Here is a 19,571-nt window from a genome sequence, read left to right as displayed (position 1 = left end):
ATGCCATCCATTTTCCCACAGATTCCATGATTTTGACATTTTTTATTGCAGAGTAATACTCCATTGTGTATAAATGCCACATTTTTTTTTTATCCATTCATCTATTGAAGGGCATCTAGGTTGGTTCCACAGTCTAGCTATTGTGAATTGTGCTGCTATGAACATCGTTGTAGCAGTATCCCTATAATACGCTCTTTTAAAGTCTTTAGGGAATAGTCCAAGAAGGGGAATAAGCTGGGTCAAATGGTGGTTCCATTCCCAGCTTTCCCAGGAATCTCCATACTGCTTTCCAAATTGGCTGCACCAATTTGCAGCCCCACCAGCAATGTACAAGTGTACCCTTTTCCCCACATCCTCGCCAGCACTTGTTGTTTGACTTCATAATGGCTGCCAGTCTTACTGGAGTGAGATGGTATCTTAGGGTGGTTTTGATTTGCATTTTTCTGACTGCTAGAGATGGTGAGCATTTTTTCATGTATTTGTTGATTGATTGTATGTCCTCCTCTGAGAAGTGTCTGTTCAGGTCCTTGGCCCATTTGTTGATTGGGTTATTTGTTATCTTATTGTTTAATTTTTTGAGTTCTTTGTATACTCTGGATATTAGGGCTCTATCTGAAGTGTGAGGAGTAAATATTTGTTCCCAGGATGTAGGCTCCCTATTTACCTCTCTTATTGTTTCTCTTGCTGAGAAAAAACTTTTTAATTTAAGTAAGTCACATTTGTTGATTCTTGTTGTTAACTCTTGTGCTATGGGTGTCCTATTAAGGAATTTGGAGCCCGACCCCACAATATGTAGATCGGAGCCAACTTTTTCTTTTATCAGACGCAGAGTCTCTGATTTGATATCAAGCTCCTTGATCCATTTTGAGTTAACTTTTGTGCATGGCGAGAGAAGGGGATTCAGTTTCATTTTGTTGCATATGGATTTCCAGTTTTCCCAGCACCATTTGTTGAAGATGTTATTCTTCCTCCATTGCATGCTTTTAGCCCCTTTATCAAAATATGAGGTAGTTGTAACTTTGTGGATTAGTCTCTGTGTCCTCTATTCTGTACCATTGGTCCACCCACCTGTTTTGGTACCAGTACCATGCTGTTTTTGATACTATTGCTCTGTAGTATACTTTGATATCTGGTATTGCTATACCGCTTGATTCACACTTCCTGCTTAGAGTTGCTTTTGCTATTTTGGGTCTTTTATTTTTCCATATGAATTTCATGATTGCTTTTTCTATTTCTACAAGAAATGCCATTGGGATTTTGATTGGAATTGCATTAAACCTATAGAGAACTTTGGGTAATATCGCCATTTTGATGATGTTAGTTCTGCCTATCCATGAACAGGGTATATTTTTCCATTTTCTAAGATCTTCTTCTATTTCTCTCTTTAGGGTTCTGTAGTTTTCATTGTATAAATCTTACACCTCTTTTGTTAGGTTGATTCCCAAGTATTTTATTTTTTTTTAGGATATTGTGAATGGAGTGTTTTTCCTCATTTCCATTTCAGAAGTTTTGTCACTGATATCCAGGAATGCCTTTGATTTATGCGTGTTGATTTTATATCCTGCCACTTTGCTGAATTCATTTATTAGTTCTAGTACTTTCTTTGTAGACCCTTTTGGGTCTTCTAGGTATAGAATCATATCATCCGCAAATAGTGATATTTTAAGTTCTTCTTTTCCTATTTTTATGCCTTTAATTTATTTCGTCTGTCTAATTGCTCTGGCCAGTATTTCGAGAACTATATTGAATAGAAGTGGTGATAGAGGGCATCCCTGTCTTGTTCCAGATTTTAGATGGAATGCCTTCAATTTTTCTCCATTCAGAATGATGCTAGCCTGAGGCTTAGCATAGATAGCTTTTACAATGTTAAGTTAAGTTCCTGTTATCCCTAGTTTTTCTAGTGTTTTGAACATAAAAGGATGCTGTACTTTGTGGAATGCTTTTTCTGCGTCTATCGAGATGATCATATGGTTCTTTAAGTCTATTGATGTGGTGAATAACATTTATTGATTTCCGTATATTGAACCATTCTTGCATCCCAGGAATGAATCCTACTTGATCATGGTGCACAATTTTTTTGATGTGTTTTTATATCCGATTCGCCAGAATTTTATTGAGGATTTTTGCATCTAGGTTCATTAGAGATAGTGGTCTGTAGTTTTCTTTCTTTGAAGTGTCTTTGCTGGTTTCGGAATCAGGGTGATGTTGGCCTCATAGAATGAATTTGGAAGAACTAACTCTTTTTCTATTTCCTGAAATAACTTGAAAAGTATTGGTATTAATTGTTCTTTAAAGGTTTTGTAAAACTCCGCTGTATACCCATCCAGTCCTGGGCTTTTCTTGGTTGGTAGTCTTTTGATTGCTTCTTCTATTTCATCCATTGATATTGGTCTGTTCAAATTGTGCGTATCCTCCTGACTCAGTCTGGGCAAATCATATGACTTAAGAAATTTATCGATGTTTTCACTATCTTCTATTTTATTGGAATATAGGGTTTCAAAATAATTTCTAATTGTCTTCTGTATTTCTGTAGCATCTGTTGTGATATTGCCTTTTTCATCCCGTATGTTAGTAATTTGAGTTCTCTCTCTTCTTCTTTTCATTAGCATGGCTAAGGGTCTGTCAATCTTATTTATTTTTTCAAAGAACCAACTTTCAGTTTTGTCAATTTTTTCAATGGTTTCTTTTGTTTCAATTTCGTTGATTTCCGCTCTGATTTTAATTATTTCTTGCCTTCTGCTACATTTGCTGTTGTTTTGCTCTTTGTTTTCTAGGGCTTTGAGATGAAGTGTGAGCTCATTTATTTGTTGTTTTTTTCTTTTTTTGAGGAATGACCTCCAGGCAATGAATTTCCCTCTTAAAACTGCTTTCATTGTGTCCCATAGATTCTGATATGTTGTGTCTGTATTTTCATTTATCGCTAAGAATTTTTTGATTTCCTCCTTTATGTCTTCTGTAACCCATTGATCATTCAGTAACATATTGTTTATCTTCCATGTGATGTAGGATTTTTGCTTCCTCCTTTTATCATCGATTTCCAGTTTCATTCCATTATGGTCAGATAAAATGCATGGTATTATCTCCACCCCTTTGTATTTACTGAGGGTTGCCCTATGGCATAATATATGGTCTATTTTTGAGAAGGATCCATGTGCTGCTGAGAAAAAAGTATATCCACTTGATGATGGTTGATATATTCTATATATGTCAGTTAAATCTAGGTTATTGATTGTGTTATTGAGTTCTATAGTTTTTTTATTCAACTTTTGTTTGGAGGATCTGTCCAATGGGGTGGTGTGTTGAAGTCACCCATAATTTTTGTGTTGTGGTCTATTTGATTCTTGAACTTGAGGAGCGTTTGTTTTATGAACGTCGCAGCACCATTATTTGGTGCATAAATATTGATAATTGTTTTGTCTTGTTGGTTAATGGTTCCTTTTAACAGTATATAATGTCCTTCTTTATCCCTTTTGATTAACTTAGTCTTGAAGTCGATTTTATTCGATATGAGGATGGCCACCCCTGCTTGCTTACGAGGACCATGTGCGTGGTGTGTTTTTTCCCAACCTTTCACCTTCAGCCTGTGTATGTCTTTTCCAATCAGATGTGTCTCTTGGAGGCAGCATATTTTTGGATTTGTTTTTTTAATCCATGTTACCAGCCTATGTCGCTTTATTGGTGAGTTTAAGCCATTAACATTTAGAGTTACTATTGATATATGGTTTGTACTTCCAACCATGTTTGATTATTTATCTTTTTTTAAATTTTAATTTAGTTTGTTTCTCCATGATTAGCTTTCCCCCCGCCCTCTCGCTTTACTGAGGTACTTCCCACTGTTGGTTTTGGTTATTGTTTTTCATTTCTTCCTCATGTAGTGTTTTGCTCAAGATGCTTTGCAATGCTGGTTTTCTGGCTGCAAATTCTTTTAACTTTTGTTTATCAGGAAAGATTTTCATTTCGTTGGCTGATGGCTCCCAGCAGTTGTCGTACCTGAAGCTTAATTTTCCTGGATACAAAATTCTTGGTTTTTGGCATCCATTGTCTTTCAGTGTTTGAAATACGTTGTTCCAAGATCTTCTCGCTTTCATCGTCTGTGATGAAAAATCCGTTGTTAACCTTATTGGTTTACCCCTGAATGTAATCTGCCTCCTTTCTCTTGTAGCTTTTAATGTTTTCGCTTTGTTCTGTATATTGGATATCTTTATAACAATGTGTCTTGGTGTTGGTCTACTATGATTTTTTTATGCTCGGTGTCCTGTATGCATCTACAATTTGTACATCCATTTCCTTTTTTATATCTGGCATGTTTTCTATAATAATCTCATTCAACAGGTTGCTCATTCCCTTGGTTTGAACCTCTATACCTTCCTCTATCCCGATGACTCTTAAGTTTGTTTTTTTTATGTTATCCCAATATCTCTTGGATGTTTTTCTCATGATTTTTTACCAGCCTTTCTGAGTTGGCTAGACTCTTTTCAAGATGATATATTTTGTCTTCATTATCTGATGTTCTGACTTCTACTTGCTCCACTCTGTTAGTGATACTCTTATTTGAATTTTTAATTTGGTTTATAGTTCCTTCATTTCTAGAATTATTGATAGAGATTATTAAAAAAAATTAATCTCCTGATAAAGATGCTTATTTGCTTCTTTTATCTGTTTATGTAATTCATTTTCAATGTGTTCTTTCATTGTTTGAATTTGCTGTCTCATTTCCTCCTTAAGATTCCATTCCATCTGTCTAAGGTATTCCTTGAGTTCTTTATTTGACCGTTTTTCTGATGCCTCTAGGTCCTCCTGTATATTTAGGCTTTCCTGCATTGGTTGTACTCCTTTTTTTCCTTGCTTTTTCATGCTGCTCATGTTACTTCTTGTTCTGTTTTACTGCTGAGTTACTGTTTACTCTTATAAATTTATTTGGTTTTGTGTGTCTCTGGAGTCTCTCTTTTGTGATGGGAGACTATGACTAGAGATGATGAGTTTTGTTGCACTTTAATGCAGATTCATTCATTTCCTAAACTGTGTACGGGTTCTGATGGCATATAGCAGTCTGCAATTTGGTCTTGGGACTTATATTTAGGTCGAATGATGTGATGGTATTGAGGTTGGTATCTCTTGGCAACCTTGGAAGGTTGCTCTACTGACGAGGGATATTAACAGGAGAATGGTCTGGAGTATTTTGGGGTAGCTAGGGACTTGGTAGCACTATATAATGCCTCGGAACATTTACCTATGCATATTTAGTATATTACACATAAACAGCGTCGTGATGCTTGGGAGGAAAGGTATTAGAAGGAAAGGGAAGAAGTCACTAAAGAGAATGAGAGTAAACAGGTAGAATTCAAGGAAAGGGGAATAAGGAAATTGAAAAGAAATGAAAAGACAAAAGAAAAAATAGAAAATAAAAAAAGAAAAAATTTTTAAAAATAATAAAAATAAAAATTAAAAATTAAAAAAAATCAAAAAATAAAAATAAAAAACAATTAAAAAAACCAAATAATAAAAAAAAATTTTTTTTAAGTACGGTCTTAGAGTTCAATTAACTTCTCTTCCTATAGGTGGAGCTGTGCCCACTGGGCCAAGCTTCTCTCAATATGCGGGAACCAATCACTGTGCAGCAGCTCCTCCTCCCCAACTGGGCGGGTCGCCAATCCTGAGTGCCTAGGGCCTTCTCTTGTGTCTAGTCACTTCCCCACTTTTGCTCCAGCCAGGCCCCGTTCATCGGTTCATCGGTGACGCTCACCACAATACTGGCTACACGCCAGGTCTGCTGCTCCTGGGAGCCCTATTTTCTTGAACGACTGGGCACACTCTCCCGGTTTGCCAGTCCCTCAGACCCTAAGGTTGTGGAACTTGGGGCTGAGAACCCTCAGCGTATTCTGCTTGCCCTCCGGTAACCACGCCCCTGATAGCTGGTGCAAGAGACCTCAGTTGTCAGAGCTGGTGGGAGCGGTAGCCGGGGGTCCCGCGCTGTGGGTCCTGCACCACTCCTGATTCCCTCGGTCTGACTATTGCGCTCACGGGAGAGCTGTGAGGGTCCCTTGAGGTTTCCCCGCTCTGTGGAGGGGGGGCTAGCGGGTTACACACCTGCCGCTGCTGGTTTCAATGTAGTTATCTCCTCTGCCGCATTCTGGTGAGGTCAGTTCTCTGCCATGTTGATATCCCATGTGAATGGTGACAGTTCGTTCCCTTTGCCAGGTGACCGATGCAACGGGTGGGTCCTGACTGGCTCTCCCAAGCCACGTTTCAATCCTGTGGCCACTGCCTATGGAGGCTCGGTTGGTATTAACCTCTGCAGGATCAGGAAAAGCCAAGTTGTTTCAGCGGGTTCAGGATCCTTTAGTGCTGAGTCACAGCGGTTTGTCTGCAAGACGCAGTCGAACGGGAGCCTGAATTCTGCTGCTCCAGGCTCGGTCGGGCTTGGGTTTTCATTTGTCCGCCTTTCATTATTGATGAACCCTATAATGATAATTTAATTTAATTTTTCATTGGGTACAGGTTGAACATCCAAAATGCTTGACACTAGAAGTGTTTTGGATTTCAGAATGTTTGGATATAGATATGGATATGTTGAGGATGAAGCACAAGTCGAAATCAAATCCATTTACATTTTGGGTATTGGGGATTGAACCCAGGCGTGCTTCTTTACCACTGAGCTACCTCCCCACTTCTTTTTATTTATTTTAAAAATTTTAATACAGGATCTTTTCAAATTTTGGACCATTTCAGATTTCAGGTTCTCAGATTAGGGATGCACCACTTGTTACATTATGTAATATTGCAAGCCCTGAGAGATTTTTAGAAATACATTCAAGTGTCTGATAAATATGTGATTTTTAGTATCTACTTAGGGGGTACCCTCCAAAAGGGTAGATAAATATTATCATTTCTATGTTGGTTGTAATGTTCATTTTAAGCCATAGATATTAGCAGTATTTTTACCTAACTGCTTTGGAGTTCCTCTTTCTCCATCACTCTCATACTTCAACTTAGTTGAAGGGTAAATCATGAAGTTTATAAATCTGTTTTTTGGTTTTGTTTTTAATCATTGGTAAGATACACAGAACACAATTGAATGTTTTAATCATTTTTAGGTATAGCATTCAGTGGCCTTAAATATACTTAGATTATTCTTAACCATCACTGCCCCTATCTCCAGAACTTTTGAATCGTCCCACTCTGAAGCACTTTACCTACGGAACAATAAATGGTATTTATCCCCTCTCTCATCCCATCACACCAACCACCATTCTGTTTTCTGCTTAAGAGTTTGACTGCTTCATACAAATGGAATGATATAGTATTTATCATTATGCATCTGACTTTTTCATTTAGCACAATATCTTCAAGGTTCATCCATGTCATAGCATGTGTCAGAACTTCTTTCTTGGGGCTGAATATTGTTCCCTTTATGTATATGTCAAGGAGAAAAAAATTTTTCCTCTATGCTAGTGATTAAGACTTACGAGCATTAACAAGAGAAAAAGAAAGAGTTTCTATGGGGGTAACAGAGGGGTTTGCTTAGGAAGGGCAAATGTGGTTTTAGAACAAAAAAGAAATATGGAGGTAAGTGAGCGTGTTGATTTCTGTGGGTGTGAGTCCTGGAGTAGGCCCATCCCAAGGGAGCTGATGACAGCCTCCTATTCAAGAAGTTGGTACTTTAAATCCTGTTAGGGAAGCTCTAAGAAGCCTTGTTTTGCTTTTTTCCTGCATCTGCCAAATTACAAATGTCTTTAGCTTAAAATAATCTTTTAAAAAAATATTTTTAGTTTTAGGTGGACACAATACCTTTATTTATTTAGTTTTTTTTATGTGGTGCTGGGGACTGAACCCAGTGCCTCACATGTGTTAGGCAAGTGCTCTACCACTGAGCCACAACCTCAAGCCTAGCTTAAAATAATCTTTATATCCAAGAAGTTCCCCACGTATACACCATGTTTTGTTCTTTCTTTGATCTGTTGATGGATGTTGGGTTGTTTCCATCTTTGTTCCTTGTGAATAATGGTGTTTTGGACATTGGGGAATAAATATCTGTTCAAGTTCCTGCTGCTCTTCTGGGTTGTCAAACTAAATGATCAGAGTGCCTCTCCAAAGAACAGTGTTATTTATTTGGGAATGACAGAGCATTGCAATGGGAATACATTTGTCCTAGAAAACTGTTGGTGAGTGCAAGGAGTTTGAGGCAAGGGGAAGCTATTAAAAAGGGGGAAATTGCTTGGCACACACCTGTAATCCCAGCAGCTTGGGAGGCTGAAGCAGGAGGATCACAAGTTCAAAGCCAGCTTCAGCAACAGGGAGGCACTAAGCAACTTGGTGAAACCCTGTCTCTAAGTAAAATACAAAATAGGACTGGGAATGTGGCTGAGTGGTCAAGTTTCCCCTTAATTCAATCCCTAATACTTCCCCCTGCCCCTCTACCCCCCCCCCCCAAAGAAAAAAGGGGGACAAATTGACACAATCTACTTGAATGCAAAGTTCACTGACTGGTCTTGGAGACCCAAGGCAGGAGTTGGTCAGCTCATTAGTGGAGATGCCCATTGATAGAGGCAAACATTCTGTGAACAGCATGTTATCTAAATGGTTGTGGTCTTAAAGAATGTTCAAGATGAACTCTGTAACTGAAATTTGTGTCTCCTTGTAAGGTATGTAAAGCATGGGGTGCACTTAGAATGAAGGGGAAATATCTTTGGGGTTTTTAGAAAGTCTTTGAAAAAGCCCTTCTCTCAGACTGGGATGAGCCCTCCTCCTTCTTAACTTCTCATCTCCACATTGTCTGAGTCTGACAAGAATGCTTTGGTCTTGGTGTTGGACGTTCACCAGTATATAGGAGAGGTGGAATTGTGCAATCGAATGATGATCCCATATTTGTTTTGAAGAAACCATTCTGTCTTTCATATTCCCACCAGCAGTGCAGTTTTCTGATTTCCCACATCTTGGCCAATACTTGTCTGCTAGTTGTGTGTGTGTGTGTGTGTGTGTGTGTGTGTGTGTTTATGAGTGTGAAATACCATCTCATTGTGGTTTGGGTTTGTATTTCTCTAACTATTAATGATGTTGAAGATCTTTCATGTATTTAGAGGCCATTTTTATTTAATCTTTGGAAAAATATTTATTATAGTCCTTTGCCAATTTTAAAATATCTGGTTCTCATTTTCTGTGTATCTGAGTAATAACTCATAATGTAATTTTCATCTAAAAATATCTTTTTAGCCTCAGGATTATTTACTTGAGAGAATAATTACTATTTTTGTCATGATTTAGAAGGAAAATACTGAGTTTGTTTACTTAAAGATTGAACCTCTCAAATGTATCATATTGAAACCTAGGTTTGGGTATCAATCCTTTACTTATCAGTTGCATTGCTATTAACTTTTTATTTTATTTATTTCTTTTGTACTAGGGATTGAACTCGGGGATGTTTTACCCCTGAGCTATATATCTAGTTCTTTTCATTTTTAATTTTGAGACAGGATCTCACCAAGTTGGCTAAGGCTGGCCTTGAATTTGAGGTCCTCCTTTCTCGGCCTCCTAAGTTCCTGGGCATGCACCACTATGCCTGGACTGCCATTAATTTTTCAAAAAAAAAAAAAAAAAAAGCCGGTTTTGATAAAAGCCCCGATTCTTTACTTAGACCTGCAGGTGCCCAGTGGGTAGCTGAAAGCAGGATGAAGCTTGGCATCTCTGCCTCCATCCTGAATCTGTTTCCTCCTTTATTTTAAAATTTGGATCAGGTCCCTGTTCAGCTCTGCACATAGGCTTGTTAATCATTTAATGGGTATTCATCTAAACAGCAGGCTACAGGGTTTATAGCTCTAACTTTACGTAACCTATCTCATTCCCTTTCAAAGTCGAGGCAGGATTTGCTGCATCTTGTTTTAGACCCCTGGAGTGGCACATGGAAGACTTCATTCCTTGTCCTACCCCTTCCAGAAAATCATCCCATCACCCTATGATGGTATGCAGCCCCCTCAAACAGGAGTGATCAAATCATGGGAACCAAATCGCCCCTCCCCCACCCAGGGTCCTAGGTCCCAAAGATCAGCATCCCAAGCAACGAGTGGAAGCTTCAGGGCTTCTCTGGAGCCACCTCTCAGAACCAAAACCAAAACCTCCATCCACCAGACCACCATTTGACCAAGACTGCTTGACCCTTGTCTCCTGTCCCAATTCTTCTCTGTTTAAACCTGAAGCTCCTGTCAGCACCTCAAGACAGGGCCAAGATGTTGGCTCTTTCTTTGCCTTCCCAGCACGGCCATGTTGACTGAAGTTTTTTACTGCTTTTCACCATTACCTTTTCTGTTTGTTTGTTTTTTTTTTTGGGGGGGGGGGAAGTGCGTCCCCCAGAGTCAGGCCTTTGGCCTAGGTCTGTGCTAATAGCTTATTCTTATTTATTTTATTCAAGACAACTAAGTAGTTAATCTCCTTTCTTACCCCTACATAATATTTGGGTTGAATTCTATGTTCTTTAGGCTCCTTTGGGTATCCGAAGTGATTATGTCCATATTTATATTCAAAATTTATTTGAAAAAAGCCTGTAGTATTTAGTATACCATTTCACAAGAAAACCTTCTCTTACCATTGAAGGGAAAGAAGGTTCAGTGAAGTCTGTTTATGATTTTTATAAAAAAAAATTTTAGAAAGGACCATTAAAAAAATGTAATTCATATTTTTGTTTTGCATAAGCAAGATTTCTAACAATGAAGAAGTTTTATTTGGCCAGGAGTAGTGTTGCATGCCCTATAATCCTGGTGGTTCAGGAGGCTAAGGCAGGAGGATCATAAGTTCAAAGTTAGCCTCAGCAACATAGTAAAGCCTTGAATTCCTTAGCAAGACCCTGTCTCTAAAGATCCAAAAAAGGACTGGTGATGTGGCTCAGTGGTTTAGCACCCCTGGGTTTAATTCCTGGTAATCCCCCCACCCTAAAAATAAATAAATAATAGTGTTGTTCATCTTAAGTGAATTAAGATAGATCTCTATGGTGACCATAGAATTTAAATTTATGCTTACAAATTTTTAAAAATATATGTATGAAAATTTTATGTTCTATATCTTAGTCTGTGTGTATTGCTATAACAAATTACCATTAATTACCTGTGTAACTTACAAATAACAGAAATTTGTTTTTTCACACACTTCTGGAGACTATAAAGCACAGCATCAAGGGCTGGAAGATTCTGTATTTGGGAGGGCCTGATTTCTGGTTCATAAATGCCATTTTCTAACTGCTTCATAACATGATGGAAGGGGCAAGGGCCCTTCCTCTGAAGTCTCTTTTATGAGGGCCCTGATCTCCTTCATGAAACTTCCACCTTCATGACCTAGTCACCTCACCAAAGGCCCCGACTTGTGACACCTTCACCTTGAGGCTACAAGGGCAGAAAACCTCCATTATCATCCTAGCAGGGTCATAGAATTAAATCAACAGAGGCTAGGTTAACAGAAGGAATGAAAGCAAATTTATTTCACAAATTTCATGTGGCACAGGAGCCCTCATAAAGAAATGAAGACTCAAAGAAGCAGTTAGAATCTATTATTTGTGTCCTGGATTGGTAAAGGGTAATAAACTGTGAAAATGTGACCAGATCATGGGAGGAGGCTTAAAACATAAGTTCTTCTAATGAGGTCTGTAAGGGACTCTGTCTCAGTGTCTCATCTTTGAAGATACAGATGTTGACTTTCCTTCTAGTTTAGGGAGAATGGCATCTTTCACACTGAAATATCTGTTTTTGTCTTCTGCTGCCACGAAACAGCATGAAGGACACAGTGATCTTCTGTGTCTCAAGTCCTTTTGATTTAAATAGTCAATGTATGAGAAGAGCATCTTTTAATCCCTTCCTAAGTTAGGACTTCAATGTATGAGTTTTAGTGGGGTCACAAACAGTTTTAGCTTTCTGGCAGATTGTAACTTCAGAGAACCAAGAAAGCGTTCGTATATAAAAGGAAAGTGCTGTGAGTTAGGTTTATATCCAGGTTTTAGGTTTTGGTAACTGGATGTTCACTAGGCAGATAAGAATGCTAGGGGAGGCAGAGCAAAGGCTTAGAAATATGAAAATTTGCAATTGTCTTTTGGGATCAACAGTGAACCTATTTAAGTTGTGGGCATCTGAGCAGCATGATCAGGAGATTGTGTGCTTCCATACGATTGATCTTGCTTGTGATAGTAGATGGATTTTTTTATTCATCCATCTTGGTATATGTTTATTTAAACCTACTTATTAATATTTACAAAACAAAATTTTTGTTGGAAATCTAGTGTTTGGAAAGAATAAGTTTTACTAGCCTTACAGACACCAAGTAACCAGGATTTGTCACTGCTTAGCACAGCATACAGTATCTTATGAGCAAAACTGTTTTTAGGTCCAGTTCTCCACTCTTATTATCTGGTTTGAATAGCATTATGATGTTCCGGATTTATTCATAAAGTACTAATGCATTTCTACTTTTCTTCCTCTCAAGATGAAAGAACATTTTGGCATTGATTCCCACCCATCCATACCCTCAGCTGATGGAGATTGTCAACATAGCAGATTTGATGACATGGAAAATCTTAATTCATTAGCAAAAAGCAGTCTGGATTTAGGTATGTGAATTTTGCTTCTTATAAACACAAATTACATTATTTGCAATCTTTATTTTGTATATAAAATGGATTTCACTGACATACTTTGATTCATTATGATGTTTTAAATTTAAATTTGTTTATTAATCTGCTTCAGAATATGCAAAAGAATAACCGTGACTCAGATTTCGACTTAGAATTTTCAGATTCAGTTTTCTGAGAGGGCTACATTTTCTGAACCTCATTTTTCTTTTTATTAGAAGTATGGATTAAAACTAAAACTAGTTCCTTACCCTGAAATAAGTTTCTACTAATATATGTTAAAATCTCTAATGCTATTAAGTGGTATTGTTAGATCACTGAATGGGGTAGTTAAATATTAATAAAGAGAGGCATATTTTAAACATTTATGATACATTTTATAGCCATATATTACAGTCAATTTTAGTACATTAATAACTTAGTTTCCATTAAAGATTTCTAAAAGTATTGTGCCTCTCCTTGCCTCTCTTTAATATCAGCTCTCAGCTACTTTTGAAAACTTGATTTTAAAACATAATTGTTCTTCATTCAACACTGAAATATTGAATGTCATTATAATATTAACATCCCTAGGTGAGCTGTATAGTTCCTCCATGCACTGGGATTTACAGAACTACTGTTCAGGATTTATGCTGTCTCTTACCTGTTACAGCTCTATGTAAGGAAGATTCTTCCTCTACGGGTATTTCTCCTATTAAGAGATGGAGGGGGGATAGCTGTAGAAAGTGATGTAACTGTTTTATATGAGATCAGAATTCTGTTATGTAATATCTGCAGAGTGGAGTTCTCATGAGCTGGTAATACCTGTCAGTTCCCTGTGGGTCAAGACAGTGCATGGGTGGTTACTCTTGAGTGTCTGTGACTAGATGTGTCTATCCAGTTTTTCAAGATCATATATACTTGGGTGAAAAAAGTGCCTTTTGTATTTTGGCTCTCAAACTCTCCAGGCATACTACATTGTGAATTCACATTTCTATGATTCTCTGACTACTGAATCCTTGGACATGAGACATAAAATAATATCAATGAATAGGCTATCTGTTTGACTTCCATTGGTTCTTTGTGGCAGTCTTGTCACTTTTAGGACCGGATCTTCTTGTGTGGGAGTGGGCGGCTCCCCTGTGCATTGCAGCATGAGTAGTCACTTCCCTGGCCTCCACCAGGGGGGGCAGTGCCAGTCCCTCTCCCAGTCTTGATCAAAATCAAAATGTCTCCAGACATTGCCAGATGTCTCCTGGAGGGAAAACTGCCTCTGTGGTTGTAACCACTGCTTTATACCCTCAGGACTGAGAGGAGGAGACTGGATATATGGGTGGGTGTCTGGGGAGTGATGCAAGGGGTAGTTGGGAAGAAGATAGGGGATGATCCAGTTAATTGGATAATCTAGGCCCATTGATCTGAGTCCTGCTTTGTATATCTTCTGAGTGAGTCCAGAGTTCCTTCATGTGCCTTCTGCTGCCTGTGTTAGCCTCTTATGATGCTGTAACAATCTACTACAAACCTGATGGCTTTAAACAGTAGGCCTACTTTCTCACTGTACTGGAGGCTAGAAGTCCTGCCTTAAGGTGCCATCAACAACTGTGAGGGCTCTGGAGAAGAACCTGTTCTTGGCCTCTTTCAGATGCTGGTGGTTTCTGTGTTCTTTGGCTCACAGCTGCATCAGTGTAGTTGCTGCCCCTGTCTTCATGTAGCCTTTTTAGCCTCATCTGGCTCTTCTCTTCTGTCTTATAAGGACATCAGTCATTGGATTTAGGGCCCATTTGTGTAATCCAGATGATCTCACCTCAAGATCTAACATTCATCTGCTAAGACCCTGTTTGTAAATCAGGTCACCTTTTTAGGTCTGGGACATGGATATATCTTTTGGGTGGGAAGCACCATTCAACCAGTACATTGCCTTAATCTGTTACTTTGCAAGACCCTAGGTATTCATTCTTTGAGATTGTAACTTTGGGAATGATGCTAAATTCATATATCTTAGATCCATCCTCACTAGAGAAACACTTACTTTTAGGAAAAACTTTGAGAGCCTCCACAATATTGCATATTAGGCAGGAATATTTAGATTAGTGCTAACCATGGTGGGTTGAGGGATTATTGGTACAGAGTTGTTAAAAATTTCATCTGCATGTGTATTGAGTTAATTCTATTCTAATTCTCATTTTCCTCTTGAGATCTCTGTCCAGCAAATATGACTCTACTTCAGTCCCAGGCCCCTCTGTACTAAGCTGTTAACCTGCCATGTCACCAGGCAAGCCCCTGGCCTCTCCACACCTTTCCATTTCCTCAGTTGTGAACTGAAGGATTTGGTCTAAGTGTTCTCTGAGCCTCCTTTCAAATCCATAGCTTGTTATCTACTCTCTGAGTAACAGGCAATCTTAGATTTATCTATAGGACAATCTAAAAACCATTTTTGAGAACCTGTGTGTTAAGGGCTATTCTTGACCCTGAGATTAATCCAAAATGATGTATAGCTATGGGCTGGTTATGTAGCTCAGTGGCAAAATGCATGCTGGATTTAAGCCTTAGCACCACTAAAACAACAATAAAAAAACCCCAAACCAATATTGTGTTATCTTTAAGGTTCTTATACTTTTCATGAGTTATGAAACTACACCTACAAAATCACATGGCTAATAATATAAGGCATACAAGCTAAATTCCAAAGAGTAATACACTTGGTGTAGCAGGATTTCAAACAGAAAATAATTCCATTTTCCTGTCTCCTACTGCCCTGTCCTGGATTGTACCTACAGTGGCCTTGGATGAATTTCCATCATTGGCCCCAAGAGCCAGTGCATGTACTCATCTGCAGACCTGTCTTGTGCTGTATACTAAGCTTCTGAAGGACAGGATGTATCTGATTCTGTTACCATAGTATGCACTCAAGAAACGTTTGTTCAATGAGAAAGTGATATACTGCTCTTGGAGTTATTCCACAGCATGCCAACCCTCCATTTTTTTTTTCTTTCATTTGCTCAGTTAGACAGTCACCCAAACCCCCCTCTACTTGGATTCTTCTTGCCTTTTTTTGGTACCATTCTGACCAAGTAATAAACCTTTTGAAAATTACCCCCTTTCTCTCCTGTAAGCATTAACTTCCATTTATCCAGAAGTTTTTTTTTTTTTTTTTTTTTTTTTTTAAAGCTTCCCTGTTTTTCTAACCTCTGTGCCCCTGTTTTGGCCATTACCTAACAACTGGAGAGGCCCTCCAGGACGTGATTTTTTTTTTATGGGCTCCTGGGTCCTGTGGTGCACTTGGAGAACAGCTCTGTAAAGTGTGTGTCAAGCACTGTGAGAGGTGAGAAATGTGTGCCTGAGCACCCACAAGGGTCCATCGAGAAGGCAGTAGAGCAAAGGGCACGGGCAGCCTTTGCATGCAGTGGGTAATGAAAAGTTTAAACAAATGCAGAACCTGTGCAGCCTAACTGTGTAATTTAACAGACTGCTTTTACCAACAAAGCTGCATGGGAAATAGCTCTGCAAATAGAACCAGATCCCTGGTCTTAGGCCTGGTCTCTGGTTTTAGGCCATCCTGCCTGAGTCTTGCCCCCACCTCCAGGCCCTCTTCAGTGTTTGTGCTTTCTCAAAATAAAATGAAGTATAGAAGCTACATTAGACCTTTTATCTTTATCACATTTTCTAGCTTAAGTTCTGTAAGAAATTTTTAAAAATCCACAAGAAGCACCAAATCAAATAATAGATGTCTTTAATCTTAATAAGGATTACAATTTACTTATTATCATTTCGATCAAAGCTATGCTATTTACTATTATCCAAGGGTTATGGTTTGAACCTGGAATATCCCAGAAAAGCTCATGTGTTGAAGACTTGGTCCCCAGACTGTGATAGAGACAGCCCAGAGGTGGAGCTCTTAGGAAGTAATTGGATCATGAGAACTCTGACCTCACTGATGGATTAATCTACTGATGGATTCATTGCTGAATGGACTATTGGTAGGAGATGTGACCAAGTTGAAAGGCATGGGTCCTTGGGTGTGTGCCTTTGGACTGACCCCAGACTCATTTTGTCTCTGTTTCCTAGACACCATGAGGTGAGCAAATTCACTTGCCAGGATTCTCTGCCTCATGACAGGCCCACAGCACTGGACCCTGTCAACTATGGATTCAAACCATGAGCCCAAATAAATCTTTCCTCCTTTAGTTGATTTCCTCAGGTATTTTTGTCGCAGTGACAAAAAGCATATCAATCAATATCATAAGCATAACATATCAATCCTGTAAAATAGTATTTCATCATCTTCCTTATATTTGAGCTTTCATTCAACACTTTAATCACATAATTGATGTTTTAAAATTTCTTCAGAGAACAAAAATTTCAAATAAATATTTTGCAGGAAAAACTGTTTTTACCTATGCATCCTGTGAAGCTGTGTCGTAAACCCCAGGGTAAGACTCCTGAGGATCGTCCCTAGGCACCAAGGCTGCCTGCCGCTGGGCCCTCCTGGGTTCTCCATTGCTCGTCTTGTACTTCACTCTACGCTTAATTGTGCACACTCACCTCTTCAACAGCACTGCTTTTCTATCTGTAATTATTGTATTTTCTAGAAGAAAATGGAGAACAACAAATAATTTCTTAGGTTTCTGTAAGATTTGCCAATACCTTACAAAGCACTTTGTTTGTAGATTTTAGTCTCTCTCTGCATTAAACAGAGCTATTTTAGGCTCCCTATTAATGTTGTTTGAATAAGTACCATTCCCAGATCACAGAAGATGTTTAATCAGAAGTCTCAAACCACTTTTCAAGGTTATAAAAGATACACATGTTCTTTAAACAGGCAAAGTGATGCAAATAACTGTTAACCGTGCTAATAATAACATTAGCTGTGAACTTTTTTGATTTGCTTTCTACTTAGGAAAACAATATATTCATCTTTTTTTTTTAACTTAAAAACTCAGTTTTCATTTATTAAACCAGTGTCATATTTACTCGTATACAAAGGTGCTTGCTGGGTGGTTTATGTATAGGAATCCTGAGGGTAGAATTGTGAACAAAGTCAAGTCTGTTCCTGGAGCTTACGCTGTGGTGTGGGCAGAACATAACACATCTGTGTGTGCCATGGTATGGGTGGTGAGGGAAATCAAGCAATGTAAGTGGATACAGAGTGGAGAGGGGTGCTATTTTATATGGGGTATGTGGTGCAGAGTGACATTTGATGGGGAAGTGAATAAATAAGTGAGGCCTCTGTGAAGATATTTGGGTAAGAGGAGAAAACAATAAGACTGTGCAGATCACCACAAAGTAGATACAAAAATTATCTGCAAAGGCATTCGTGATTTGGTTTATATCCCTCCAATTTTTTTCTAGTCCACATGAAAAAATTTTGGTGTACCTCTTCTTTGGCTCTTCTCAGCTTCCTCCCTCTAAATCCCTCCCAGATCTGTGTTTGTTTGTTTTTTAAACACAATAAAACCATTAAATTGCAGCCTGATTCCCTATTCATGGAAAATTGTTGTGTGGAATCCCATGTATGTTTTGTACCTTGTGCATTATGTTATGTTCATATAGTTGCATGTGAGGATGTGTGTAGACAATCTATGCAAACTTACATATACACTTGTCCTTCACAGAATGCTGACCTTAACCTGCTACATCAGCACATGTTCTGTTCTGTTGTGTGAGATAATCTTTTATCTCTGTGGTGAGATAAAAGGAGATCCCTCTAGTTTATTATAGCAAATGTAAGGAGAAAAGCATGACTTATAAATTTTTTTTATTAATATGGAAATTCTACAATATAATGCCTAGACCTAGGGGAGAAGGTAAGAACTAAGCTCCAAAGCTCTTCCCCTCTTCCCAGCAGCACATCCCAAGCTTATTATGCCAACCGTCCTAAGAAGAAAACAAAATTAATAAGAATTTTGCAAAAATGTTTTGTGGTAAATGTTTAAATAAATTATGGTCACCTACATACCATACAATTTTAATCACCAGGTAAAAATTGGCAAAAGTTCCCAAACCTGAGTTTCTTCCTATAAGACAGTTGATGGTGTCTTTTCTTCCTTTTAGTTCAATATGAGAACTAAGTAAGATAGCTTTTTAAAATGTGATATTTAAAAATATAAATGTTTTAATTTGGTTATTTGTTATTCCATAGACTGATTTTTTTTTAAGTGTCAGAGTACCTAAAGTGGGACAGCCTACATTGATAAAGGGAAAATTTGCAGTAAGATTAGGAAACTATCATAGGAAATTATTTTGATATATATATATATATATATATATATATATATATATATATATATATAGTATTGCATATATATATCATGTATGTATATATATCATGTATGTATATATATCATACATGTATATATCATATATGTATATATATCATATATGTATATATATCATATATGTATATTTGTGTATACATAAAAAATGTATATATAATATATTTATGTAACATGTTTTTGAGTGAAACCACATTTAAATTATAACCTTTTTCTACTCTGCAGTCTTACTACCACCTGACTTTGCATCTTTGTTTAATATTTCCTAGCTGAAATCATGGCTGCCCTAACTTATTGAATGCCCAAAGGATAAGTGACTATGTCTTATGTTTCCTATTGTCTGGATTTGCTCTTCAGATATGATGATTCCAAATGATGTCCCAGGTCCTAGTATGCTCACTGATCTTCCTGCTGTGACTCCCAGAAGGGAACAAGAAGATTTACCTTTATACCAACTGCCCAGGACCCGAGTTGTTTCAAAGGCCTCTGTCTACCCAGGAATGCTGTCTTCTAGATATGCCACCGATGCATGGTACAGTATCATTTCTCCTTGTTTTTATGTTACAAAATAGAGTTTCTCCTGATTTTCATTTTTGGATTTTTTTGTTTGTGAGTGTGTGATTTCTAGAAAATGCATGATTTTGGTGCAACACTTGGAAAATAAAATGAAAATTAAGACTAAGTATTATATTAGACAATTACTATGAAATTTCACATAG

The 19,571-nt window shown here is 37.9% G+C and overlaps 1 protein-coding gene across 3 annotated transcripts in view; it reads left to right on the top strand.

The window, feature by feature from the left end:
• Positions 1 to 19,571, top strand: part of Patj (PATJ crumbs cell polarity complex component) — a 345,826-nt gene that overhangs the window by 103,414 nt on the left and 222,841 nt on the right. For all 3 annotated transcript variants that reach the window (XM_076860270.2, XM_076860269.2, XM_076860271.2), the window contains exons 21-22: positions 12,457 to 12,580; positions 19,210 to 19,384. In XM_076860270.2, the coding sequence (XP_076716385.2) occupies positions 12,457 to 12,580; positions 19,210 to 19,384 (299 nt within the window). The remainder of the gene's footprint in view (positions 1 to 12,456; positions 12,581 to 19,209; positions 19,385 to 19,571) is intronic.

Source organism: Callospermophilus lateralis, chromosome 7 (assembly GCF_048772815.1).
Source record: "Callospermophilus lateralis isolate mCalLat2 chromosome 7, mCalLat2.hap1, whole genome shotgun sequence".
Taxonomy (NCBI): Eukaryota; Metazoa; Chordata; class Mammalia; order Rodentia; family Sciuridae; genus Callospermophilus; species Callospermophilus lateralis.
Note: the sequence above shows the minus strand (reverse complement) of the source record. Positions and strands in the feature narration are given on the sequence as shown.